Source organism: Thunnus thynnus, unplaced genomic scaffold, assembly GCF_963924715.1.
Source record: "Thunnus thynnus unplaced genomic scaffold, fThuThy2.1 SCAFFOLD_89, whole genome shotgun sequence".
Lineage (NCBI taxonomy): Eukaryota > Metazoa > Chordata > Actinopteri > Scombriformes > Scombridae > Thunnus > Thunnus thynnus.
Window position 1 is genome coordinate 5,001 of NW_027095920.1, and position 27,500 is coordinate 32,500.

At 41.5% G+C, this 27,500-nt stretch overlaps 2 protein-coding genes across 6 annotated transcripts in view; one reads left to right on the plus strand and one right to left on the minus strand.

Annotated features, from left to right (window-relative positions):
• The window catches only part of LOC137178789 (monocarboxylate transporter 12-B-like), a 12,351-nt gene extending 121 nt beyond the window's left edge, over window positions 1-12,230 (plus strand). The window contains exons 1-8 of one of the 4 annotated variants that reach the window (XM_067584014.1): window positions 1-728; window positions 878-1,028; window positions 4,212-4,315; window positions 7,105-7,248; window positions 7,350-7,697; window positions 8,307-8,697; window positions 8,924-9,183; window positions 10,578-12,230. The exon at window positions 1-728 is cut by the window's left edge and continues 121 nt beyond it. In XM_067584014.1, coding sequence (XP_067440115.1) covers window positions 931-1,028; window positions 4,212-4,315; window positions 7,105-7,248; window positions 7,350-7,697; window positions 8,307-8,697; window positions 8,924-9,183; window positions 10,578-10,837 — 1,605 coding nt within the window. In that variant the 5' untranslated portion in view covers window positions 1-728; window positions 878-930 and the 3' untranslated portion in view covers window positions 10,838-12,230. Of the gene's footprint in view, window positions 1,029-4,211; window positions 4,316-7,104; window positions 7,249-7,349; window positions 7,698-8,306; window positions 8,698-8,923; window positions 9,184-10,577 lie in introns of all 4 variants that reach the window. The other 3 variants (XM_067584015.1, XM_067584012.1, XM_067584013.1) reach the window with 3 other exon arrangements.
• A 3,334-nt stretch (window positions 12,231-15,564) lies between these two features.
• Window positions 15,565-27,500, minus strand: part of LOC137178788 (kinesin-like protein KIF20B) — a 17,113-nt gene continuing 5,177 nt past the window's right edge. For both annotated transcript variants that reach the window (XM_067584011.1, XM_067584010.1), the window contains exons 9-18: window positions 24,204-24,377; window positions 23,930-24,087; window positions 23,424-23,563; window positions 22,909-22,983; window positions 22,335-22,831; window positions 18,994-19,119; window positions 18,395-18,457; window positions 17,986-18,058; window positions 17,378-17,514; window positions 15,565-15,802 (exon numbers count right to left, since the gene is read on the minus strand). In XM_067584011.1, the coding sequence (XP_067440112.1) occupies window positions 15,722-15,802; window positions 17,378-17,514; window positions 17,986-18,058; window positions 18,395-18,457; window positions 18,994-19,119; window positions 22,335-22,831; window positions 22,909-22,983; window positions 23,424-23,563; window positions 23,930-24,087; window positions 24,204-24,377 (1,524 nt within the window). In that variant the 3' untranslated portion in view covers window positions 15,565-15,721. The remainder of the gene's footprint in view (window positions 15,803-17,377; window positions 17,515-17,985; window positions 18,059-18,394; window positions 18,458-18,993; window positions 19,120-22,334; window positions 22,832-22,908; window positions 22,984-23,423; window positions 23,564-23,929; window positions 24,088-24,203; window positions 24,378-27,500) is intronic.

Sequence of the window (27,500 nt, forward strand, 5' to 3'; positions counted from 1 at the left end):
AACCCTCAGGTGCACCCCACCCACAGCAGTACAGTTAGACATACCTGTAGAGCTATGTGTTGTTGCTGAGTTGAGTGCTTTGTATAAATGTAGTTTCAGAGTTTCTCCTTACTCTGGATTACTGGAGTCTTTATTTTTAAGTTATATTGCATCATTCTGATCTACATTACTGGAATCAGCTACCCGGGAGAAATGTCTGTCCTGACCTACTGCCCCTCTGACAGTAAACATGTCTCAGGACATAAATAAACACTCTGAGCTGTAGGACATAAATACTGTCTTGTCTCTCAGAGTTCACTTCTTTTCTGACACCTGACACAGGACCGTCCTCACAGGAGAAGCCGCTCAGTCCAGGGGAGAGGAAGGGTGTCGGGTATCAAGAATGAAGCACTCCCTATGTAATTTACATGTGGCTGTACATGTTGTTGATGCTATAAAGGAGGTAGCACTTGGTTCGAGGCAGAGCAGATGACTGGCTGATGTTAGAGGACACATGTTGGAAATAAAACGCTCCTGTGGATGTGGGTGCACTTGGTTAATATCTCATCACTGCCAGAGTTCACATAGAGAGGTCAGTTAATGATTGAGGGTCAGCTGGTGACTTATTGACTGAAGTTTCAGACAGAGACAGAGCTCTAGGGTGCAAACCACAAGTTGTTCTCCTTTAACTCCTTTTTTGCTCTCTTCACTCAAGTAGTGACTCCAGACCTCACCTGTATCTCTGACAGGTAAGGAGTCAGCCTCGAGGGACAAATCCACCTCCACACCTTAGAATAACTGACATCCTCCAACAAACTGTGGGTGAAGCAGCAAACAAGGATAACTCCACAAGACAAACTCATTTGTCCATTCATTTTCTGTGACCACATGATTTCAGGACCAGGACCAGAGAGAGGCTCAGGGGGTCTGGTTCAGTCTGCTGCTGCAGCAATGGTCCATGGGAAGGTGTCGTCTCCGGATGGCGGTTGGGGCTGGGTGATCGTCGGCTGCTGCTTCATGGTGACAGTCTGCACACGAGCAGTGACCAGGTAATGCACATTTGTATTTCTGCCCTTGTGAGGATCTTTATTGTATGTATTCCCTAAACAGAATCTTAAAACCAAATCTGAACTGTCAAACAGCTTGAGGGCCAAATGTCCTCACTTCTAAGGTCTAAAACTCACAGCAGTCCTCATAAAGATAGATTATGTTCACACACATGCTGGTGGAAGTGGTAAAAACAGGTTTGATTGCATGAACGTCTTTATCAGGAAAGCAGGACTCAGCACAGGTGGAGCTGATAAAGGACAGCTCTGTGTGTGTGTGTGTGTGTGTGTGTGTGTGTGTGTGTGTAAAGAAGTCAGACAAGTTTAAACAGGTCCGTTCTCTCAGAAACAGGTTCCTAAACTGAACTAAATTCCTCTGTAATGACAGATCTGTAATCCTCAACACAACAGCCTCACAACACCTATCTGACAAGTGGCTGTACAGGGCAGACAGGTGGAGGACTCAAATGCAGACTCTACAGACCGGAAAGCTAAATGAGAAAGGCTTTTAATGAGAAATCCAAAAACACAGTCTGACATGCTTTAACGGCAAGTCAGTCAAATCTCAGGCAAACAAAATCTGAAAAGGAGAAAGCAAAGGCAAGGTTCAAGAAAAACAAAGCAAATACCAGGAAAACTAGACATTAGGAAAAAAGACTGAAACACTTGACACTGGATACAAAGATGAACTGGCACTGAAAGAGGAGAACACACAAACTAAATACACTAGAGGGAGAAGGATAATGAGAGACGAGTCAAACTTATCGGAGCAGAATATGCAATCACAAAGGCAGGAAACACACAGGAGCAGGAAGTGAAGTATCTGAAACTAGAGGAGAGTTGAGTATTTTAAAATAAAACAGGAAACAATTAATGAATTAAAGGAAACAATAAAAAACATAACCTAGAAAGCAGATGCAGACAGTTACTGAGTGGGAACAGATGAGCAGGTGGGTGTGGTGACCAGGAAGGACAGTCTGGGGGCATCTGCTGGACACATAGAAGGTAGAGACAGAAACAGAAATGGCAAGAGAAACACACACAGGCCCTAAGCAGGAATTGTGACAACCTACAGTACTCCTATAACTATAACACCTACAGTGGGTCAGACAGTCTATGAATAGTTAAACTCAGAGCGCCATTTATTTCCATCCAGCTCGTTTTACTAATGTGATGACAAGAGCAAACTTCTGTTTCTGTCGACACTTCTTTCTCTGCCTCACACACACACACACACACACACACACACAGGTTAGCTTTCAGCTGATGGTAAACAACATGCTCACTGTCAGTGATTTTTTACAATAAAAATACTCCATTACAAGTAAGAGTCCTGTAAATACAAAAGTGTTTTTAAAGTATTCATTGTACAGAAAAATGGACACTGTCATTGTCATTATATATTATAGTAACACTTTAAACCTGCAGTAACTTTTGTTTAGTTTCCATTAGAAACAAGTAGTGAACACAAATGCTCCACTATGTTTACTGTTTTATTTTGGATGCAGAGTGAGTGTGAGTGTGACAGACAATGACACTGGAACAAATAATGGTTTCACATTCTCTCTAACATGACCACAGCAAACTTCCTTGAACTTTCAGAGTTGTGAAGTGGGAGTTGAACAAGGACAGACATTAAGGTCAACTGCACAATAGTTTTATGGCTTGAAGAAGACAGACATCCTTTAATTCTATAAAAGAAGTCTATTTTGGATTTTAATTTTTGAGTCAAATATTGAATACAAGTCTTCAATGAGAGTCTGCTGTCTGTGTTTGATTGACAATAGCAGGGGGGCCCTACTTTCTACTTCTACTGCACTGCATTTATCTCCAGCAGCTACAACAGTAACATGCTGCTCTAACACTGATGCTTCACTATTAATAATCTAATTATGTCATATATAATAATATATCAGTCAGAGGGACCAAACCACTACTTTTACTGCAATACTTTAACTACATCAAGCTCATAATACTTATGTACTTTTACTGAAGTATGAGTATGATGTGAGTGTGAGTATTTCTTCCACCACTGGAAAATGCAAACTCCAAGACATGAAGAGAAACTAAAGAGCTGCAGACTGTCAACTGATCCAGCTGTTTCCTCAATTCCTCTTGCCCCAGATCTCTTCCTGTTTCTGTCTTTATCAGCTCCTGCTCCCTGCTCTGACTTATCTCACACATTTACCTGCAGAGACAAAGACTGCTGAAGTTGCTGTAGATATACAAAGCTGTGCAAAAGTTTTAGAGTACGTAATAAATCCCACAGGGAAATTCAACTGTTACAGCAGCCACTTGACATACAAAATACAAAAACAATGAAGTAGATAAACAAATACAAGTAGGGCTACATTTATATACAATTACAGAATAGACTAACTCAAATATGAAAATAAATAGAATAAATAAAATTGAAACTAGATATAACCATGACTAGAATATACTATTTTCTGAGTATACACTGTTAAATTATGTTAATATGTCATAATACACTGTACATTAGTGCAAGTCAGGTGTATATTACTAAGAAAATGTCCAGGATTGTCCATGTACTTTGAATTAAGTTTAGAGTGATGCATGAATAGTTTATATGATGTACGCATACAGTATGTTACAGTATATATAGATTTAGGCATCTCAGCTGCTTCTGTCTCTTCATTTAATCCCAGATTGACTCCATGATGTTGAGATCAGGGCTCTGTGGGGGCCAGACCATCTATTGCATGACTCCTTGTTCTTCTTGTTGCCGTAGATAGTCCTGTATGACTCTGACTGGATGTTTGGGCTTGTTGTCGTGCATTATGTAGAGGAATCTCAACATCTTAAGTGCCTAAAACATCTGCACATTACTGCAGATATTTTATCAGTGTTTCTACATGCATTCTCAGTTCGTTCCCAAAGACACCAGTGTGCAACGTGTGGACTGAGTTCACTGTTTCTCACTCAAACCAGTTACATAACAGGAAGAGTTTCCCTGAAGTCCAGAACAGAAATCAGCTGAAACTGGTTTGTGTGTGTTTACATGTCATTGTTATACAATACATAACATCTCAGCACATATAACAGACACACACCTGACTGTCCACAGTGTGTGTCTTTTCACACTGCTCATGTGAATGTTTGTTCTGTTCCAATAACTAATAATCAATTATTTACTGGCTGCTGTTACTTCCTGTGTATCTGCAGGTGTGTCTCCATCTTCTTTGTGGAGTTTCAGGCTCACTTTGGAGCCGACTACTCAACTACAGCGTGGATCCACAGCCTGGTGGACTGCACCACCATGCTCTGTGGTCAGTACTCACACAGGACAGTCACTGTACTGCTCTGGCAAGTACAATACTGGGACTACAAGTAGTGATAGTAGTACTCAATGTGGCATAAGTGATTCCCTAAGCAAGAAGATCTAACAAGAAGAATCAAGTATTGACCAGTAGATGAAAAGTCAGAGGATCAGTTATTAAAATTTATTCTGAGAGGAACATGAATGTATGAACCAAATTTCACAGCAACACATCCAATAGTTGAGATATTTCAATAAACAACTAACAAAGTTGACCTTGTCGTGGCACTAGAAGACAAGTCCGTCTATTTGCCCATTACTTTGGTTCAGACTGAAAGATCTCAACTACCAGATGGATTGTTAGGACATTTTGTTGAAACATTCAGGTCCCCAGAGGATGAATCCTACTGACTAATACTCTTATAAACTATATTACTACTTTGCTGATCTTCTGACTAGTAAAAGTAGTCTCAGTGTACACCAAAACACAATCACTAAACATCTTAAGGTGAGACAAAGGCCAATTGAAAAGATGGGTTTTCAGTTGCTATTTACAAGCTTCTACAGAGACTGCAGACTGAATGTCTGAAGGAGGAGAGTTCCATAGTGTTGGAGCCACAACCTCAAAGGCACAATCACCTTTAGTTTTCAGTTGAAAGCAAGAGACAGCCAGTTGATCCTGGTCAGAGGACCTAAGTGACCTACTGGCGATATAGAGATGGATAAGATCGCTGATGTACTCTGGTGCCTGTCCATGCTGGGCTCTATATGTAAAAACAAGAACCTTAAACTGAATCCTAAACCTGATGGGAAGCCAATGTGAAGAACTGTGATGTGAGTCATCCTGCTGGACCTGGTTAACAGCCTTGCAGCAGCATTCTGGACCATCTGTAGACGGTTCAGAGATGACTTGCTGAAACAGGTGAAAAGGGAATTACAATAGTCCAGCTGGGATGATATGGAAGTGTGAATAATAACATTCTAGGTCCGGTTGTGGTACGACAGATGTGAGTTTGGCAATATTTCTTAGGTGGAAAAAACATGTACGGGTCAATGATTTAATATGCTGATCAAATTGCATCGCCTGGTCAAATATAACACTGAGGTTACTTAATTTAGACTGAACAGCTGTGGAAAGGGACCCAATACTCTGAGCAACCTTTGGAGCTATGCTATCTGAGGCTATGATAAGAACCTGTCTTGTCGGTATTAAGCTGTAAGAAGTGGTTTGACATCCAGTCCTTAATGGCAGTCAGACAGCCATGCAGCACAGACAGTTTATTGGAATTATCAGGCTTAAAAGACACATAGAGCTGAATATTGTCGGCGTAACATTGACAGGAAATATCACTACATTTGCTGATAACCTGACCTAAGAGATGCATATATAGAGCAAATAGAATAGGACCCAAAATGGAACCTTGAGGTACACCACAGGAAAGAGCAGTAGTTTCAGACGTGTAAAGACCAAGAGACACAGAAAATGTCCTATCTGAGAAGAAGGAGGAGAACCAGTCCAGGGGGCTCCCTGAGACACCCACACACTGCCTGAGCCTTTCAATCATTATTCTTTGATCCACAGTGTCAAAAGCTGTGCTAAGATCCAGCAGCACTAAAATGGAGCACTCAGCCACATCAGAAGACATCATTATGTCATTGGAAACTCTGAGAGGAGCAGTTTCGGTGGAATGCTTCTGATGGAAACCTGATTGTAATTTATCAAAAATATTGTGTGCAGTCAAGACAGCAGTGAGCTGTTTGGCAACAACTTTCTCTAAAATTTTAGAAATAAAAGGCAGCTTGAACATAGGCCTGTAGTTATTGGGACTGTGTGGATCAAGGTTAGTTTTTTTCAGGGAGGGCTGAACAACTGCATGTTTGAAGTAAGCTGGGACACAACCAGATAGCAGGAAGCTATTTGTAATAGAAACCAGGCATGGACCAATAGACCCAAGTGCATTTTTAAGCACAGACATGGGTAAAATATCCACAGGACTGGAGGAGGATCTCAAACTACCCACCAGTTCAGTGAGGTCTTGGAGGGAAATGGGAGAAAAACAGTCCAGAATTTACGGCTGAAAAGCATACTAGCTCTGACATCTCTAATATAATCAACAAAGAAGGAGAAAAAAATTGCTGGAATCCTTATTTGGCAAAACAGGCACATCTGGAGGTACCAGAGTGACAATGTTGTTAATAGTGTCAAACAGGACTTTGCAGTTGTGTTTACTGGCGGAGATAAAATTGGAAAAGTAAGAAGCCCTTGCATCTTTAATCATATCATTTAACTTTGTTAAAAGGTCTTTGTAGTAAAGATGGTGAACATGCTAGTTAGTGGATTTCCACAGTTGCTTTACCCTCCAACATTTATGCCAGAAACAACAAATAGCATCATTTAACCAGGGGGATGAATTTATGGAGGGGACAAATTGCATTTTACAAGGACCACTTTATCCAAAACAGAGGAGCAATGTATGTTAAAAGATTGAACTAGAGACACTGTGTCCGCATGAGAACACAACACCGTGCCTTGTTCAAAAGCTGCAGCAAAGCTGCAAGAGATGTCATCCACATGCATATTAAAATCACAAACAGTGATAACTCTGTCCAACCTTATGATGGAGGATAAAATATCACTGAATTCAGATAAAAGAACCGTTAAAACCAGGGGGTCACTAAATTAAAATACAATAAAGCGGATCAGAATGACCAACTTTGGTTAACTGCAGTTCAAAAGAGGAGAAGACTCCGGTGCTCACCAAACAAGTCTGAAAACTCTTGAAACATATACTGACACAGCTCCAGTGGGCAGCCTGGTGGGGAACCGCTGGTCCTGTCGGGTGTCGGTGATGCTTGGTGGACTCCTCTCCTCCTGCGGCCTCCTGCTCAGCTCCTTCACCAACAGCCTGGAGACGCTCTACTTCAGCATGGGAGTCCTGACAGGTCAACAACACATCTCCTAACCTTGATCCTGAGCCTCTTCTTTTAAAATGTCCTCACTTAACAAAAATGTCCTCACTTTATAAAAATGTCCTGGATTTCAGGTCTGGGTTTTGCTCTCTGCTACACTCCAGCCATCGCCATGGTCGGCTGTTACTTCCAGCGGAGGAAGGCATTGGCATATGGTATCGCCATGTCAGGCAGCGGGATTGGCACTTTTGTGCTGGCACCGGCAGTGCAGCTGCTCATTGAACTGTACTCATGGAGGGGGGCATTGCTTATCCTCAGTGCCTTTGTGGGCAACCTCTGCATCTGTGGAGCACTGCTGCGACCAATCACAGTGCGGGAGGAAAAGGGGCAGGAGAGGGCGCCAACAGGGGAGGAGCGACTTGGTGATGAGATAAAATCTTCCATTTGTTATATGTGCTTGCTTATTATCACTTCTTTTCACAGTGAGTACCGCTAGTACATTTAGCACTCGTACCTCCACTTGCAGTCATAGTAAAACATCTGTAGTACCAGTTCAACCATAGTACTACAAGTACTCCCAGTTTATCTGCTATCACATGCAGCCTGACACCTATTAATGTACGTACAGTTATACACAAGAGTTTATATCTGGAAACTCTAATAAAACTCTAATCCAAGTATTTTAGTCCCTTTAACAGTTTTTATTGTAGTAGTATACTGTACATAGTAGTATGTCATATAGTTTATACTATTTAATTTCAGAGTATTTTTGTGATGATGAATTAGTTTGTTGGTTATGCCACCTCATTTTCCTATAACTGGTTACCAAATCCTTGCAGGCGTGGCCTGTAAATCCTGCAAGTATGAACACATTATTCAGGTGCAGATAAACAGGTTGCTTACAACACAATAATTGATTGTTACATTCACAGATTAGAGTCTGTCAGACATGAATCCTGTCAGTCATCAGTCAGTCAATCGTGATTTTCTCTTCTTTTAAGTTTAAGTTGCATAAAAATACTCAAAACCAAAAGGTTCCCAAACAGAAAAGGTCATCATCCTCATCTTCACCTGTCTGTCTACTGACACAGGTAACGTCTCCTCGCTTGACACCGAGCTCGCCACAAAACTCTCTAAAGAATCTGGGGACAGCCTTTTGTCATCGGGTATGTCCTTGGTGCCATCTTTGACATCATTGCCTCCACTGCCAGGAAGCCATGCTCCTCAGCTGCAGAGGAGGCGGGGCTTCAGCTCCTTCTTCTTGTCCAGTCAGGAGTACCAGTTTTTGCTCCTGCCGGACTTCCTGGGCCTCGCTGTGTCCTTCTTGTTCCTGGCCAGTGGCTGCAGCCTCCCCTTCGTCTACCTGGTGCCTTATGCCCTGAGCATGGGTGTCAGCCACCAGCACGCTGCGTTCCTCATGTCCATCCTGGGAGTCATCGACATCGTGGGGAACATTACCTTCGGCTGGCTGACGGACAGGAGGTACGATTTGCGCAGTGATTGGTCAGTGGTGAAGGTGTTTTTATGTTTTGTTTTTGTTGTAATTAAGGTATAACAATTTCTATATTTACAAAAGATATTCTTCCTCTGGGGCTTTTAGCCAAACAGCCTCAAATGCGTTACCACTAGAGCTGCATTGATTAGTTGACAGCACACAATAATCTACTGACAGCACATGATAAATAGAAACCTGTCTCTCTGACTGCAGGTGTCTGAAGCCGCACCGTGTGGCATGTTACGTGTTCTCAGTGTGGATGGAGGGTCTGTGCTGCCTCTTCACACCGCTGCTGCACTCCTTCACACTCCTTGTGCCCTTCGCTGTCCTCTATGGTTACTTCGACGGCGCCTATGTGGCGCTGATTCCCGTAGTGACATCAGATGTGGTGGGAGCCCCATATCTGTCCTCAGCTCTGGGCGTGGTCTACTTCCTGCATGCCATTCCCTACCTGGTCAGCCCACCCATCGGAGGTGAGGGAGGCTCATTGTCCTCAATTTTAAATAATCCTTAAATCAGATAAATGACTTATAAAAGAATTTTACTGTTCAAAAACATGGTGCTTTCAAGGATCATCCAACATCTGAGATTCACAAGATAAAATAAGATCAAAGTTACCAAGATACAGCAGCGATTAATCCTCTAACCTCTAATCTGATCCTGACCCTGACCCCAACCTGAACCCCGACAAACTTTAAACAGTTTGGGTTGATTGACATAAGAAGGTTTCAGGTGCTCACTGAACAGTATGGAGTTGTGTTGATGCCAAAAGTCTAATTTAGCACTAATTTAAAGCTGCATCAGGCAGCATCACACTTTATGCCTAAAAAGCAACAAACTCCACAAAACCATCCACAGAGTTCCTGATTAAAATCATATTTGTTGCCAGTTTTAGACTTTATTTTGTTCAAAGTTCTTGTGCGGCTGCTTATGTTCAGACATTTAACATTTGAGAACTTCTCTATAGTTTAATTTAAAAAATGGTTTTATAGGAAAACGTAAATATTTCTCAAAGTAAGACGTCCAAAATGATTCTCTGATCTCAGCTCAAAGAAACAAAACAAAAGAATGAAGCCAAATATGTTTTATGTAGTTTTTGGAAAAGAAGCCTTGATCATTCAGTTATTGATTAGTTTTATGAAAGGGTTGATTGTGTCAGTTATTAATTAGTCTTATGAACAAGTTGAACGTGTCAGGACTTGATGTAGTTGTTTGGTGCTGCTGCTGATGGGAAGATGGACTCGTGTCTGTCAGGAGAATAGTTTCATGTTTTCAGTGAAGGTCAGACGACCAATGACGTGTTCAGTTCCTAACTCAGGTATTGATTAACACAGAAACAAACTGTCTGCAGGTTAGAGAGTTCAGACATGTTCCTATTGAGTCTAAAAAGCGTTGTCTTCTTTTCAGCGATGATGTCCTGAACTGAACTTGGTTTTGTTCTTTTGCATGACAAGTTTGTTTTTCCTCTGAGCCGATAAAATAAGATCAAATTTCCCAAGATACAGCAGCGATTAATCAGTCGATCGACAGAAAATTAATCAGCATTTATTTTGATAATTGAATAGTTGTTTTTGTCATTTTTTGTAAAGCAAAAACACCAAAAATATGCTGGTTGTTTAATATCTTTGGAGAGTCACAAGGTCACTGAATGAAGATGTTTCTTATTAACAGCAGAGCAACAACTTTTAAACAAGCGATTTATTGGCTGCTGGAAGAGACTGTTGGACCAATCAGAAGCTACAGATACTTCCTTCAAATACCTCCAGTTTATAACAGACTTCCTGTAAGAAGATAGCCCTGATGACATCACTATGACATCATCAGGGTGGGTGATGTCAGAACTGAAACTCTTCTTCTCTTGCTGCAGGTTGGCTGGTTGACATCACAGGAAATTACACAGCCACCTTCTTCCTTAGCGGCACCGCCCTGCTGGCCAGTGCGCTCATCCTCTCCACCACCACCGGAATACGCCGCTGCCGCCGCTGCCACAGGAGGAGTCATGTGACTGCCGTCTCCAAGGACTCCAAGCACTCTGAGCACAAACCCCTCCCCCTCAGTCTGTCTGACCAATCAAACTGCTTTGTCTCCTTCAACAAGGAGGCAGTCAGCGCAGCTGTCGACTCGTAGCTCAGAGAAGATGAGTTGTGCCGATTTATTTTGAAGGCCAGTCTAATATTTTATGTTCTTATCCCTGAGAAAAACATCCTGGAAGCTCCCACTCAGCAAAGCACCTCATTGTTCTTTTGTTTCATTTTTAAGCTGCAGCCTCATCCTCAGCTTGTCTCCCGTGGTAACCGTTGGGAACATTGAGAGGATGAGATGATATCATCACACACGTTGGGATGTTTGTAATGCTGACACACAGGAAATTAACTTCACAACAAACAGCCACTGCCTGACATTGACCCCTGACCTGACCCCAACCTGACCCCTGACCTGACCCCAACCTGAACCCTGACAGACTTTGAACAGTTTGGGTTGATTGACATAAGAAGGTTTCAGGTGCTCACTGAACGGTACTGAGTTGTGTTGATGCCAAAAGTCTAATTTAGCACTAATTTAAAGCTGCATCAGGCACCCGCAGAAAGTTCTTGCGCGGCTGCTTATGTTCAGACATTTAACATTTGAGAACTTCTCTATAGTTTAATTTAAAAAATGGTTTTATAGGAAAATGTAAATATTTCTCAAAGTAAGATGTCCAAAATGATTCTCTGATCTCAGCTCAAAGAAACAAAACAAAAGAATGAAGCCAAATATGTTTTATGTAGTTTTTGGAAAAGAAGCCTTGATCATTCAGTTATTGATTAGTTTTATGAAAGGGTTGATTGTGTCAGTTATTAATTAGTCTTATGAACAAGTTGAACGTGTCAGGACTTGATGTAGTTGTTTGGTGCTGCTGCTGATGGGAAGATGGACTCGTGTCTGTCAGGAGAATAGTTTCATGTTTTCAGTGAAGGTCAGACGACCAATGACGTGTTCAGTTCCTAACTCAGGTATTGATTAACACAGAAACAAACTGTCTGCAGGTTAGAGAGTTCAGACGTGTTCCTATTGAGTCTAAGAAGCGTTGTCTTCTTTTCAGCGATGATGTCCTGAACTGAACTTGGTTTTGTTCTTTTGCACAACAAGTTTGTTTTTCCTCTGAGCCGATAAAATAAGATCAAATTTCCCAAGTTTGTGCCCATTAAACTTAAATATATCTAAAGATGGTTTTTAAACTGTGATTTCTGCTTCTTAGATCATGAATATTTCATGCACTACAGATGAGTTTTCATGTGCTTTAAGTTACAGAAACAGTGACTGTAATGAAAACATAAACCTGGTTAAATGAAGCGTTAGACTCTGTCTGTTCTCATGGATCGACTGTATCTTGCGTTTTCTCTTCCACCTGTATGTCACTTTAAAACATTTCAGTGTGTCGTCTTAAGATTGTTACAGATGTCCATCGTTTCAGAAAAACATGAAGTTTGTTGTTTTCTTTGTAAAAGTCAGTAAATTAAAGCACATTCTGTCAAAGCCACATCTGTTTCCTGTTTATTTTAAATCCTCTCAGATTAAAGCTTCACATTTAAAGAATTAAACACTGAATTCTGAATAGATTCATAAAAGTTTTGATTAAAATATGTCAGACACTTTTTCTCAGAAGACCTGATGTTTTCTGTTGCAACTTAAATCCTCTAATCACATTTCCTTGAAACCAGCTGATTCCCTTTCAGTGTTGCTCCACATAAATCACATTTTACTTAAACATGTATAACCTTTACAACACTTGCAACTAACAATTATTTTCATATGAGATGAGTCTTTTTTTTTTTTACTGATCTGACAGATGGAAACATGCTGACAGCAACATATCAGCCTGTTTAAACCAACCAAACCACAGAAACACTAAATGAGCCCAGAAAGCTCATCAGATGGTCTGTTGTAATGTCAGCTGCAGGTCAAATAGGCTGCGGTCGAATAACCGCCCCCCTAACCCTAACCGTCATTTTGTTCAGGAAGGTTCCTGAGTGAACTAACCCGGACGTGCCTAAGTGGCAGCCATGATAAGAGCTGGTCCAGTTCTCTAACTGCTGAGGAAAGGTGCTTCAAAGCTTCCTTTCTAATCTCCTTTAGCATCAGTACACTTGACCATCCTTTACAAAAGGAAAGGAGATAACTCCAAAGCAAAAACACAGTTCTGTCATATTTAAAGCGACCAAGCAACGCACCATTCACAAACTCAAACAATTAAAAACACGTTACATATCCAAAGCGGTCCGTGTCCCCTCCATCCAAAGCTGTGTTCAACTTATAATAAATATAAACAAATATACTTTGCATTTTTTTGTTTTTATGTTTTTCATGTGAATTAAAAAATAACAAAAATTGATGATTGCTGCAGGTGGTTAATAACCTCAAACAGATATCTTTCAACATTAAAGTATTTTTTATGGTGTCAAATTCTCTTTTTGTTATGATCCTGTATCAATTAACATTAATTAACATTAGTTCCTGACTGGTCCTGCTGGCCTGTCTGGAGATTTAAATAAAGTTAGGCTGCTTCCCGCTTTTTGTTTCCCTGTTGAGCTGCAGTAGAAGGATCATAACAAAAAGAGGGAATTTGGTACTAAAACGACTGTAACACTGAAAGATTAAATGATAAATGATTAAATGATGTTTATGAAATGATAAACTCAAGAAGATGAAACGGTGACTGCGTTTCCACATTAAGACAGATGCTGTACACGTTTATGAGGCACAGCGGCTTAACTCCATTGATTATCTATCTATCTATGCTATGAGCATATAGCCAATGACAATGTTTTGTGTTGTTTCTTGCAGGTTATATAAATGTGCACAACACAGTGAAAAATATCACTTCGTTACTAAAAGGTCAGAATAGAATTTAAAAAAGGAAAATAGGCTACTGTCACAAAACTGAAATGAAATTATCACATTGAGAATTATTGCTCACACTCACCCTCCTGAATCCCAATTATAGTATGAAAATAAATGTTAAATGTATGAAAGATAAACAGAACATGTTACTACTGTACATATCATCCTTCTGAAGTTTCAAACATGATGAATTAAAAACATCATCTGACTCATATCTTCTGTGTTCTGGTTAATATGCAGATGATGATTTATTATTATCTTGTGCATATAACAGCTTAACAACCACCACACAACTCAGTTAACACCTTGAAATGTTGACTTGTTTGTGCTTTAAAGTTGTTCTGGTTGATCCAGACTGTGGGTCCATGTTCCTCCGTCCAAACATCTGTTCAACTTGTTTGATAACAGGATGAACAAATATACATAAAACATTATTGTGTTGCCGCTTTCCGTGTGAAGATTTAAATAGTAAAGTTGCTGCTGTGTCTCGTGCGTAAATGTGCACAGCGTCTCTCTTAATGCAGATGCAAGTATTTAATAAAGTCAAGCAGAAATCTTTCAACGTTACAGTCGTTTTATTCTGATCCTTCTACTGCAGCTCAACAGATAAACACTGTACACTGGAAATCAGCTTAACATCATTGATTATTTAATCAAGACCAGATATTCAGTTCATATTAATGAATGTTTATTGACAGTGTTTCCTGGTTGAGCTACAAAGGAAGGAACTCTTTCTGGTTTTGGTTTAATTTCTATTCCAGTTGCCGATTTGAAGACGAAAACAGGAAAATCAGGTGAATTTTTGTTTTTTTTAAGTCACATGAAAAACAATGTTTTTGTTTATCAAACAAGCTGAACTTTGGACCATCAGCTGTCTGCAGTGTAACATGGATGAATAGACAACCGTAACTGGATCACTGCGATACTGAAGCAGCTTTTTCTTTCTTTGGCTTCTAACTGGATTTATGGAGTTTTATTGGTGATGACATCAGACATAATGATTTATGACTCAAATTGTTGTTTTTTCATTTTATGTATTGCAGTTTTTTTCTAGGTGTAAAAATGATTGACTGTTTATAGATGTTTCATTATTTCTTGGTTCGTCATGACTGAAAAGCTCCAAATAAAATATAACTTCAGCCAGTTATCAAAATAATTTTCTGTTGACAACAAATCACGATAGAATCAGTTCCCGACCACATAAAAAATACAAAAACATTTACTTGGAGAAACAACCTCACAATGAAAAATGTCTCCTTAATAAAGAAATGCTTCCCCAATAATAATGTATAAAGGTTGTTTTTTTTGCCCTGATGCAGGTGAGTTGGTTGTTAATGTTCACTCATGAAAGGCTCAAAGTTACCTTCACTCAGAAAACGACAGCAAAGAAGACTAAAAGGGTCTGAACAGACCAGTTTCTGCGCAAATGAGGTCTGCAGCAAGTCCAGGAAAGATCAGAGTGACCAGGATGTACAGTTTCTCTCTTCACACCCTGATTGGTCGAGAGGGGAACAAACCCAGCTGATCCAAGTCCCCTAACCCTGCACAACACATGATCTGAATCATCCTCCAATCAACTCAGAGGGAAATGACAGCGAGTCCCAGAACAGGTGACGCTTCACTTTTCTGCACCTGGACGAAAAATTTAACGTCGCAATAAAACTTCCTGCGTCAGAATCTTAATTAATCTCGTCTGTCAATTTGAATCTTGTGCAAATAATTTATGCATCATCCTGTATCTCTCTGTTAAATATATTCCTACTAATATACAAATATTATAATTAATACATCGTTATGTAAAGTCATGAACTGTTAACCAATAAAGAATATTTCTGTTTTTCACTCGTTAAAGTGTTTTGAAGTTAAAAGTCTCATTGCTGTTTCCTGAGTTAGCAGATTGTTTGAGACTTTTGGACCTTCTCAGCCACCGTAGAGACATTTTCCAGCGGTAAAGTGAAGCAGGCAGGAATTCATTTCATTTTTAATTGTTGCTCTTCAGCTCTTTATTGATCCCCAGCAACAAAAATGATCCTCAAATCACAAAAACTAAAGAACTAAAATCAGACAGAAACTGTACAAATATTTACAAATTAAACAGATTCACTGTAGTGTCGTCACATCATGATGATGTCACTTCCTGCAGGTCTTGGAGCGCAGCTGTCTTTTGATGATGAGGTGATCGCTTTCCTTTTCCTCTGCTGCTGCCGACATCTGAACACACAAAACACGACGTTACACACCGTTAAACATGACACACACACACCCGAGCTCGGCTGGATGTCCAACATGACGCCGCTCATCGACCGGATCCGTTAATTCGCTTCCAGGAATGAACGCGTTCATGTGATGTCATCAAAACCATGGATGATGTATTTACAGATGTTTCTGATCAGTTTCCTGCAGGATCAATACTGAGTCCACATGTTCAAACTCTTCACACAGAAAGCGTTCAATGACTGCAGCCTTCAAACGTCATCAATACTTTTCTCACTCAAACACAAACAAGCAACAAAACGTTTGTTTACATCTTCACTGCCAACACTAACATGTTCATACGAATCAGAACCACACGGAGATACTGGATCTATACTCAACCAGTTTAACACGTGTTCACACTGAGATACTGGATCTATATTCAACCAGTTTAACACGTGTTCACACTGAGATACTGGATCTATATTCAACCAGTTTAACACGTGTTCACACTGAGATACTGGATCTATATTCAACCAGTTTAACACGTGTTCACACTGAGATACTGGATCTATATTCAACCAGTTTAACACGTGTTCACACTGAGACACTGGATCTATATTCAACCAGTTTAACACATGTTCACACTGAGACACTGGATCTATATTCAACCAGTTTAACACGTATTCATACTGAGATACATCTATATTCAACCAGTTTAACACGTGTTCACACTGAGATACATCTATATTCAACCAGTTTAACACGTGTTCACACTGAGATACATCTATATTCAACCAGTTTAACACGTGTTCACACTGAGACACTGGATCTATATTCAACCAGTTTAACACATGTTCACACTGAGATACATCTATATTCAACCAGTTTAACACGTGTTCACACTGAGATACTGGATCTATACTGAACCATTAAACTACATAAACACAATGAAAGTGTGTAAAATGAGCTGCTGTGTGTTGGTGAAGTTCAACAGATGAAGTGTCCAACTGGAATTAAATATTAATAAAAGACAACAGAAGTTTATTTTTATTGATTGTGTTTAGTTATTGATCACAGTAAAATCTTTTTATGATGACAGAAACTGCAGCTGATCATTAACTGTTCAAACCAGAATGACAAATAAAAATATATATTGATCTTGTAAACTCAGGACTTCTGTTTCCAGTGATCCGATTGGTCAGCTCAGATTAACTGTTTAGTATTAGTTACCATGCCAGCTTTGTGATAAACCCGTTAAACCGAGAGACAGCTGCTAATTAGAGATGCAGTTAACAATTATTTTCATTATTGATTAATCTGCTGATTATTTTCTTGATTAATTGATTACTTGTTTGGTCCAAATGGTGAAAAATGGGGATCAATGTTTCCTAAAGTCGACGTCTACAAAGATCTTCAGTTTACTGTCACAGAGAGAAACCAGAAAATATTCACATTTAACAAGCTGCAATCAGAGAATTTGGACTTTTCTTCTTAAAAAATGATTCAAAACAAATTTATTATCCGAGTAGTTGGAGATTATTTTTCTGTTGAGTGACTAATTGATTAATTGTTGCAGCTCTACACACTGACCTGGTGTGGAGAGTCGAGCAGCGGAGACGAGACGCCCGTCTTATAAAGCTTCCTCCGTCCTCGTCTGGGTTTGGTTGCCGCAGTAACCGTCTCTTTCTCCACCGGGTGTCCACTGACCAGACCGATGATGGTTTTAGCTACAGAAGAAGAAGATCAGAAAACAAACAGACCCAAAAACAGTCCAGTGTTTCCCTCTGCTGGTGCAGTAATGTCTGCTAACGTGAAACAAACACTTTAAACAACCTTCACAGACTGAGCGGAGCAGCGCCCTCAGCTGGCTCCCGCTGTGAGTCCAACCACACTAACAGCCAATCACAGCACAGCTGGAGCGGTCAGAGGCAGATGTTGGCTTTTGTTTCTAAAAGGTCAAAGAGAAAGACACGTCTCCCTCCGTCTCTCCGGCTGCTTATTTACAGGAAAACGACTTTATCTGGTTGTGTTGAGACAAACAGGAAACGCATCTTTTATGATCCAGTCAGATTTCAGTTCCGGCCGGTTTGGCGACACCTGGTCTGTTTAACACTGAGGAAGTCCGACTCCTAATCACAAATGTGATTTTAACTTGTATAACTTGTATAATTATATTCACAGGGAATCACATGACTCACCTTTGCTGCTCAGGATGGAGGGCGAGCTGTGGATCAACTCTCCAATCTTCTGAAGAGTCCCGTCTTTCTGCTCCTTCACCACAGAGGAAGACAGAGATTCACATATTTAACCACACTGGAAACAGTAACTGTCTCCATTTAAAGCCAATCAATCAATCAATCAGCTGTTAGCAGCGTAAATGGATGAACAGACAACTGTCACTGGATTACTGTGATACTGAACAAAGCTTTCTAAGTGGATTTATGGAGGTTTATTGGAGGTAACAATCTCTTCACACTGAATGATGTCACTATCTGTTTCCAGCTGCTGCATTAAAAGCATAACGGAAGACGAATGTGTGGAATAAAGAAGAGCAGATCTGTGACTCTGAAACCTTTTTCCACTAGCGGTAACTCAACAGAAACTCACCTGTTTGTTGTTTCGTGTGTTTCCTCTCAGTCTGTTTCTCTTGTTCTCACTGAACACCAGGTCCTGAAACACACAGGTGTGATTTTAGTAGGAATTCATTCACTTCAATTCAGTTCAGTTTTATTTATAAGCGCTAAATCATAACAGAAGTGATCTCAGGTCTCGTTCCACATAGAGCATCTAGACCGAACTCTTTAATCTACAGAGACCCAACAGAGCAGCAGCAGGAAAACCTCCCCTTTAACGGGAAGAAACCTCCAGCAGAACCGGACTCTAGGTGGCGCTGTCTGCCTCGACCGGTTGGGTTGAGAGAGAAAGAAGGACGGAGACACAGAGAAGCAGAATAACAGCAATAATAATAGAATTAATAATAGAAATATGACTACTAATAATAACTGAAACAATGAACTTCAGGTAGATGAGAGGGGGGTTAGGGGTTAGTCCACAAACTGGACAACAACAGCGGAATCAGATATCAGGCTTTGATACACACATATAATACTTGTTATTAGATCCAAACAGGAAGAAAACTGATGAAAATCAGCAGAATGATCCTTTAAAAATGATGAAATGTTCCTTTAACAACATGAATCACAGACCTGCACCTCACAGCTCTTCCTCTTCCTCCCGCAAGTTTTGGGGGTTTTCTTCCTGTCAGCCATGTTGGACCTCAGAGGAGACGCAGGAACAGTCTGTTGGACACGCCCACCAGACCTGAGCATGCTCTACACACACACACACACACACACACAGACACACACACCCACACACAGACACACCGATGGTTCAGCATCTTTCTCGAGGACACTTTGAGGATCAAACCACCGATCTAACGGTTACAGGACAACCAGCTGATCCTCTGGAGCCGCAGCCTGACCGTAACGCTGCTGTTATGAGCCGAGTTTCACAATTTTAAACTTTTGAACTGTTGCAAAAGGAAAATGTGAGTTGGGAGCATTTCCATCAACGGATTTGAAGCAAAAGCAAACTAAGCTGCGCATCGTTTCATCAGAAGATGGCAGAATACACTTAAATGATCTGCTAGTAAACAGAGAAGAAGAAGTAGAGGTTGCCAACTGGAAACAAAACAAGACAAAGAGATGAACTTGATGATCTGACGGCTGCAGGAAGGAGGTTCTTTTGTCTCCTACTTCTGCCAGAAGTAGGAGACAAAAGTCCTGCACTCAGCTTTAAATGACTGATCAATTATCAGAAAATCATCTGGTGATTGTCTCAGCTCTGCTAACATTAGCATGCTAACACTGACTGGAGACACAGGGAAGCTCCCGCTCATCATAGTACACAGTAGACATAATTGATCATCATCATAGTACACAGTAGACATAATTGATGAATTTCAAAAGGAAAATCAAAAAACAATTCTTTAAGTGACAGATTAATTTTAGGTGTGAACTTTTGTGTCCAACTACAGATCAGAATATTAGAATCTTTCTTAAAAACTCTTTAAGTAAAAGACCGAGAGACGAAACGCTCACTGAGGAATCAACAGAAGAACAGCAGCGTCTTTCAGGAAGTGATCAGGAAAGCAAAGTGTTACAGAATAGTTTAGTTATCAGGTTAGTTATCAGGGTTAGTTATTGGGGTTAGTTATCTGGTTTATCAGGGTTATGGTTAGTTATCAGGGTCAGTTATCTGGTTTATCAGGGTTATGGTTAGTTATCAGGGTCAGTTATCTGGTTTATCAGGGTTATGGTTAGTTATCAGGGTTAGTTATCTGGTTTATCAGGGTTAGGGTTAGTTATCAGGGTTAGTTATCTGGTTTTTCAGGGTTTTTCAGGGTTAGGGTTGATTATCAGGGTTAGTTATCAGGGTTAGTTATCTGGTTTATCAGGGTTATGGTTAGTTATCAGGGTCAGTTATCTGGTTTATCAGGGTTAGGGTTAGTAATCAGGGTTAGTTATCAGGGTTAGTTATCTGGTTTATCAGGGTTATGGTTAGTTATCAGGGTCAGTTATCTGATTTATCAGGGTTAGGGTTAGTTATCAGGGTTAGTTATCTGGTTTATCAGGGTTATGGTTAGTTATCAGGGTCAGTTATCTGGTTTATCAGGGTTAGGGTTAGTTATCAGGGTTAGTTATCGGGGTTAGTTATTGGGGTTAGTTATCGGGGTTAGTTATCGGGGTTATCAGGGTCAGTTATCTGGTTTATCAGGGTTAGGGTTAGTTATCAGGGTTAGTTATCAGGGTTAGTTATCAGGGTTAGTTATCTGGTTTATCAGGGTTATGGTTAGTTATCAGGGTCAGTTATCTGGTTTATCAGGGTTATGGTTAGTTATCAGGGTTAGTTATCAGGGTCAGTTATCTGGTTTATCAGGGTTAGGGTTAGTTATCGGGTTTTTCAGGGTTTTTCAGGGTTAGGGTTAGTTATCAGGGTTAGTTATCGGGTCTTTTCAGGGTTTTTCAGGGTTAAGGTTAGTTATTGGGTTAGTTATCAAGTTTTTCAGGGTTAGGGTTAGTTATCAGGGTCAGTTATCGGGGTTAGTTATGTGGTTTATCAGGGTTATGGTTAGTTATCAGGGTCAGTTATCTGGTTTATCAGGGTTATGGTTAGTTATCAGGGTCAGTTATCTGGTTTATCAGGGTTAGTTATCAGGGTTAGGGTTAGTTATCAGGGTTAGTTATCGGGTCTTTTCAGGGTTTTTCAGGGTTAAGGTTAGTTATCGGGTTAGTTATCAAGTTTTTCAGGGTTAGGGTTAGTTATCAGGGTTAGTTATCGAGGTTAGTTATCTGGTTTATCAGGGTTATGGTTAGTTATCAGGGTCAGTTATCTGGTTTATCAGGGTTATGGTTAGTTATCAGGGTCAGTTATCTGGTTTATCAGGGTTATGGTTAGTTATCAGGGTCAGTTATCTGGTTTATCAGGGTTAGGGTTAGTAATCAGGGTTAGTTATCAGGGTTAGTTATCTGGTTTATCAGGGTTATGGTTAGTTATCAGGGTCAGTTATCTGGTTTATCAGGGTTAGGGTTAGTTATCAGGGTCAGTTATCTGGTTTATCAGGGTTATGGTTAGTTATCAGGATCAGTTATCTGGTTTATCAGGGTTATGGTTAGTTATCAGGGTTAGTTATCAGGGTCAGTTATCTGGTTTATCAGGGTTAGTTATCAGGGTTAGTTATCGGGGTTAGTTATCAGGGTCAGTTATCTGGTTTATCAGGGTTAGGGTTAGTTATCAGGGTCAGTTATCTGGTTTATCAGGGTTATGGTTAGTTATCAGGGTCAGTTATCTGGTTTATCAGGGTTATGGTTAGTTATCAGGGTTAGTTATCAGGGTCAGTTATCTGGTTTATCAGGGTTAGAGTTAGTTATCAGGTTAGTTATCAGGGTTAGTTATCAGGTCTTTTCAGGGTTTTTCAGGGTTAGGGTTAGTTATCGGGTTAGTTATCAGGTTTTTCAGGGTTTTTCAGGATTTTTCAGGGTTAGGGTTAGTTGTCAGGGTTAGTTATCAGGTTTTTCAGGGTCAGGGTTAGTTATCAGGGTTAGTTATCGGGTCTTTTCAGGGTTTTTCAGGGTTAGGGTTAGTTATGAGGGTTAGTTATGAGGGTTAGTTATGAGGGTTAGTTATCAGGTTAGTTATCAGGGTTAGTTATCAGGTTAGTTATCAGGTTAGTTATCAGGGTTAGTTATCAGGTTAGTTATCAGGGTTAGTTATCAGGTTAGTTATCAGGGTTAGTTATGAGGGTTAGTTATGAGGGTTAGTTATCAGGTTAGTTATCAGGTTAGTTATTGGGTCTTTTCAGGGTTTTTCAGGGTTTTTCAGGGTTAGGGTTAGGGTTAGTTGTCAGGGTTAGTTATCAGGTTTTTCAGGGTCAGGGTTAGTTATCAGGTTAGTTATCAGGTTAGTTATTGGGTCTTTTCAGGGTTTTTCAGGGTTTTTCAGGGTTCAGGTGTGAAAGGAGCTCCAGTGTTTATCTGATTCTCACCTGTGTTTGAGTCTCTCTCTCCTCCTTCAGTCTCTGCAGTCTCTCCATCTCTCTCTTCACAGCCTCAAACTCTCTGCTCCTCCTCCTGCTCCTCCCCTGCTCCTCCCTCCTCTCCTGCAGTCTCTGAATCTCCTGCTTCAGCTCCTCCACCACTGACAGCTTCCCCTCATCCTCCACCTCCTCCCTCCCCTGCAGATTCTCCTTCTCCTCCTCCTCCCTCTTCTGCAGGTTCTCCTCCTCCTCCTCCCTCTTCTGCAGGTTCTCCTCCTCCTCTTCCCTCCTCTGCAGGTTCTCCTCCTCCTCCTCCTTCATCTGCAGGTCCTCCTCCTCCTTCATCTGCAGGTTCTCCTCCTCCTTCGTCTGCAGGTTCTCCTCCTCCTCCTTCGTCTGCAGGTTCTCCTCCTCCTCCTTCGTCTGCAGGTTCTCCTCCTCCTTCGTCTGCAGGTTGTCCTCCTCCTCCTCCTTCGTCTGCAGGTTCTCCTTCAGACGCTCCAGCTCTGTCAGAGAGAAGAAACAGAAATGAACCAAACATCTCAGAGTTCAGATTCATCTCATCAATAAAACATTATTTCACCTCGTCTGACGATCTCCATCTGTCTGAGACTTTCTTCTAGAAGATTCTGCTTCTCTGACAGAAGTCCATGCAGCTCTGCTTCAACACACACACAGTTAATAAATGTATGCAACATGTTTATGGACATGTGATGAGCTGACGTGTTCAGCGCCGGTCGAAGCCCTGAGTTTTGACTTGCAGGCAGCATTTCTACAAACGTTTACATCAAGTTTCTGAACTTTGACCTTGTTTACCCTCCGACATCAGAACAGGAAATAAATAACAGAATCACAAGAAGAAGAAGAAGAACCCTTTACATGCACCTGCTGTCCCTTCACATATCTGACAGTTAACTGATGAAGGTGATGAAGTGATTTATATGCATCATTAATATCAGACGTTTTATTGATTAATAGAGGAAATGACATCAGACGATGATTACTGGCAGCTGTGGTTAATCTGCTTAGCTGTCACATATTAGAGATCATTATGATTGATCGATGTTCAGATTATCAATATGAAGTTTAAATTCTCACCTTGTCTCTCTTTCTCCTCCAGTCTCCCTCGCAGAGCTCCGCCCTCAGACTCAAGCTCCGCCCTGAGGCTCTGCAGCTGACGAGAGAATTCTGCTTTTTGATTGGCTAACTCCTGTCGGAGCCGGTGACACGTGTTCTCACTGCAGGAGGAGATTAAAATGATGTAAACAGCTTCTCCAGGATGTGGAACATAAAACACAATATCAGCAAACATTAATGCATCATTACTGACTTTAATTAAAAAAATAAAACATCATTGTGGCACAATGAGAGTTCTGAAGTCCCAGCTCGTTAGACCTTAATGACTACTGATTACTGATTATTGACTACTAATTACTGATTATTGACTACCGATTATTGGTTATTGACTACTAATTACTAATTACTGAATATTGTTTTCTTCTATATCCTAGAGAAGCTGTTTTTACATTACTTCAATCACCAAAATATGTTATTTGTCCAGGCTACGTATATGATCAATACAACCTGATCAGCGACAGGTGTACCTGTGAGTCAGCGTCTCCTCCAGCTGGATCTTCTCTCTCTGCAGTTCCTCCATCTGATGGGATTTCTGAGCCGATCTCTCCAGCGCTGCCTGGCTCTCCTTCTTCAGCTGCTCCATGGTGGCGTGGAAAACGCCACCGCTGCTCCGCCCCTCCCCCTCCTGAAACAATTCATCAATCAATCATCTGCTCAACAGCGCCGCTGCTCCGCCCCTCCTGTTGAATTTGTGAATCGCTGCAGATCAATCAATCAATCAAAGAGAAGAAGAAAGAGAACCTTGACTTCCTGTCTAAGATGCTCCACTTCTTGTGTCAGACTCTTGATGATGTTGGCCTTCTCCTCTGATTGGCTCTCCAGGTCCTGGACGCGGGTTTTTGAGGTGTTGAGCTGCTCTGATAGGCTGTCGGTCCTGTCAGTCCGCTCTCTGAGCTGCTTCTGGAGCCCTGTCACCTAGAAATAATCAATAAATATAATGTATGTCATAACACATCATTTAATACAATAAAACAAAAGAAAATGGCCAAAAATATAAATATTGATCATTAACTTAATATTTAGTAGCTCAGCCTTTGGAGTCAAGCTCTTCCTGTAACTCTGAATCAGGTTTCTACTCTTCTTCACTGGTGGTCCAGACTTCTCTTCACAGATCAGGACTCAGCAGCCGCTTCAAAACGCTCCAATGTTTTCTTCTCATCCTCTCTTGGCTGCGTTTTGATGTATGTTTGGGGTCATTATCCTGCTGGAAGACTCATTCTGACACTGAGCTGCATGTTTCCCTCCAAAATGCCTCGATAGTCTGATTTCATTGTTCTGCACAGATTCATGAAGCAGCAAAACAACCCAAAACATCACGGAGCCTCCTCCATGTTTCACAGTAGACATGCTGCTCTTTTCTTTGAAGGTTTCATCTTTTCTTCTGTAAGCATCTGGGTTGGTGTGAAAGTCCAGTCTGGCTTTGTTGTGTCTCCCTCTTAGAAGTGGGGTCTTCCTGGGTCTTCTCCCATGGAGCCCGTTTTCATTCAGACAGTGAAACTATTGTACCTTGAACTTGATCAGCTTGAATCTGTATTGAAGTTTTCTTTGGTTCTTTTTCCAACATTCAAACAGTTTTCCTCTTGTGACCACGTCCAGAGATGTCGGCTGCAGCTCCATCAGCCTTAAAGTTCTTAATAATATCAGCAGCAGTGGTCACAGGAACATCGAGCTCTTTGCAGATGATCTAACCTTTACGTTGACCATGTTTGGCTGTTACTTTGTTTCTAATGTCTTCAGACCTTCTCCAAATACTGAGCAGGTCCAGTTGATTCTGATTTTATATCAAGATGGCAAAAGGAGAACATGTAAGTGAAAGAGTTCATTGTTGGGGCGCAGATGGCTCGTGTTTCAATAAGAGCAGTGACTAAAGTGACATCTGCATTTAGGAAGGAAAGACATCAGTAAACAGGAGCAGAAACTGGTCGACAGCATGTGTGATGACCATGATGCTTGTGCATTTGTGTGAGGAAAAACAGAAGAGCAGCTCTTCCTCAGGCGACTGAATATCACTGCAGGACGAGATCAGACTGTCAGCGAGGACGTCCAGCAGGCTGCAGCACATAAACCTCTCATTACAAACATGAATGCATGTCTGAGGGTTCACTGGTGCAAAAACCATCCAGGCTCTGGTCTACAGAGATGTGGAACTGTGATGAGGTCAGATGAGAAGGTGGGCGAGTGCACGTGTGGTGACACCTAGAGACCAGTCCAGGTCTGAATACCGGACCCCTATAGTGAGGGGGTCTGGTCCAGGTCTGAATACCGGACCCCTATAGTGAGGGGGTCTGGTCCAGGTCTCAATGCTGGACCCCTGTAGTGAGGGGGTCTGGTCCAGGTCTGAATACCCGACCCCTATAGTGAGGGGGTCTGGTCCAGGTCTGAATACCCGACCCCTATAGTGAGGGGGTCCGGTCCAGGTCTGAATACCCGACCCCTATAGTGCGGGGGTCTGGTCCAGGTCTCAATGCTGGACTGCTAGAGTGAGGGGTAGGGATGCACGCTATTGGATTTTTTGCCGATATCCGATATTTCCAAATATTTTTTTCCAGCTGGCTGAGGAGACTGTTATGCTTGCAGCATAGATTGCAGTAAGTCTGATCCAGAAAGACAATATATGAAGGAAGAACTGAGGAAGACTGGACTTCAGGAACTCAGCATTAAAACTTTAATGAACCTGCCAAGTGGGAGCAGCAGTAGAGTTTTCATTGAGTTTATTAGACAGACAGGATTAATGTGCAGGATTTAATCTCTGGTCCTCATCCGGAGCAGAAGGTGGCAGTAATGCACCTAATACGCTGGTTGACAACCGCCGTTATAAACCAAAAAGATTCTTTTTCCAAACAGAGCGGTACATCCTGTCAGCCGAGGTGTTTCCTATCTGTGCAGCCGAACACAGCAGCTCCTCGACGGACTGTTTCACCCTGACGGTCCCGGTGTTTCCTCCACGTGTCACCACTCTACCACCTTCTCATCTGACCTCATCACAGTTCCACAATCAGCTGCCCGTCAGACCTGCTGCTTGAGTGAAGTGGAGCCTGCGGAGGAAACACCGGGACCGTCAGGGTGAAACAGTCCGTGGAGGGAAGCACGGTCAGGCGGCGGAGGAGACGACAACAAATCGGCCGAAATGGCTGATGCCGATATTTCATTATAGAGCTTTTATCGGGCCGATACCGATGACGTGCTGATAATATCTTGCATCCCTAGTAAGGGGGTCTAGTCCAGGTCTGGGTGCTGGACCCCTACAGTGAGGGGGTCTAGTCCAGGTCTGGGTGCTGGACCCCTACAGTGAGGGGGTCTAGTCCAGGTCTGGGTACTGGACCCCTACAGTGAGGGGGTCTAGTCCTGATGGGAGTGGTCTCTTCCAGGATGACGATGATGGTTTGATGAGTATTAAATGATGTGAATCACATGTTATGACCTTCACAGTCACCAGTAGGGCTGTAGTCTGCCGGTCAACTGGTCCATTAGTGGGTCGATATGCTCTCGTCCGAATAAATTCTCATTGGTCGAATAATCTCTGTGTTGCTTACGGAGGAGGAGAGAAGTGCTACATCAACATCTTTCCAGGATTAATCCATTATTTCCTGCGGTGGGAGCGACAGACTAACAAATTACCTGTGAAAACATCGGGGGTGTATTCAGATGTATTGATATGTGTGGCTGCGGAGTTTACTGTCCCCCCCCCACCCCCCCGCGCGTGACTAATCGATTAGTTGAAGATTATGTACGATTTTAGTCGACCAGATCTCTCCACCATCATCACATGATCAATGATGTTATTGATCCTCTCCACCACCATCATCACATGATCAATGATGTTATTGATCCTCTCCACCACCATCATCACATGATCAATGATGTTATTGATCCTCTCCACCACCATCATCACAGCACCACATGAGGAAGATCTTTATGAACAGTGATGTTCAGAGACTGTAGGATCAGTAACGAGGTGGACTGAAGCTGTTCTGGTGGTCCAACACCTCACTGAGACACTTTATGTTGGTTTTTCCTTTAATTTGTCAGCCGTCTGTA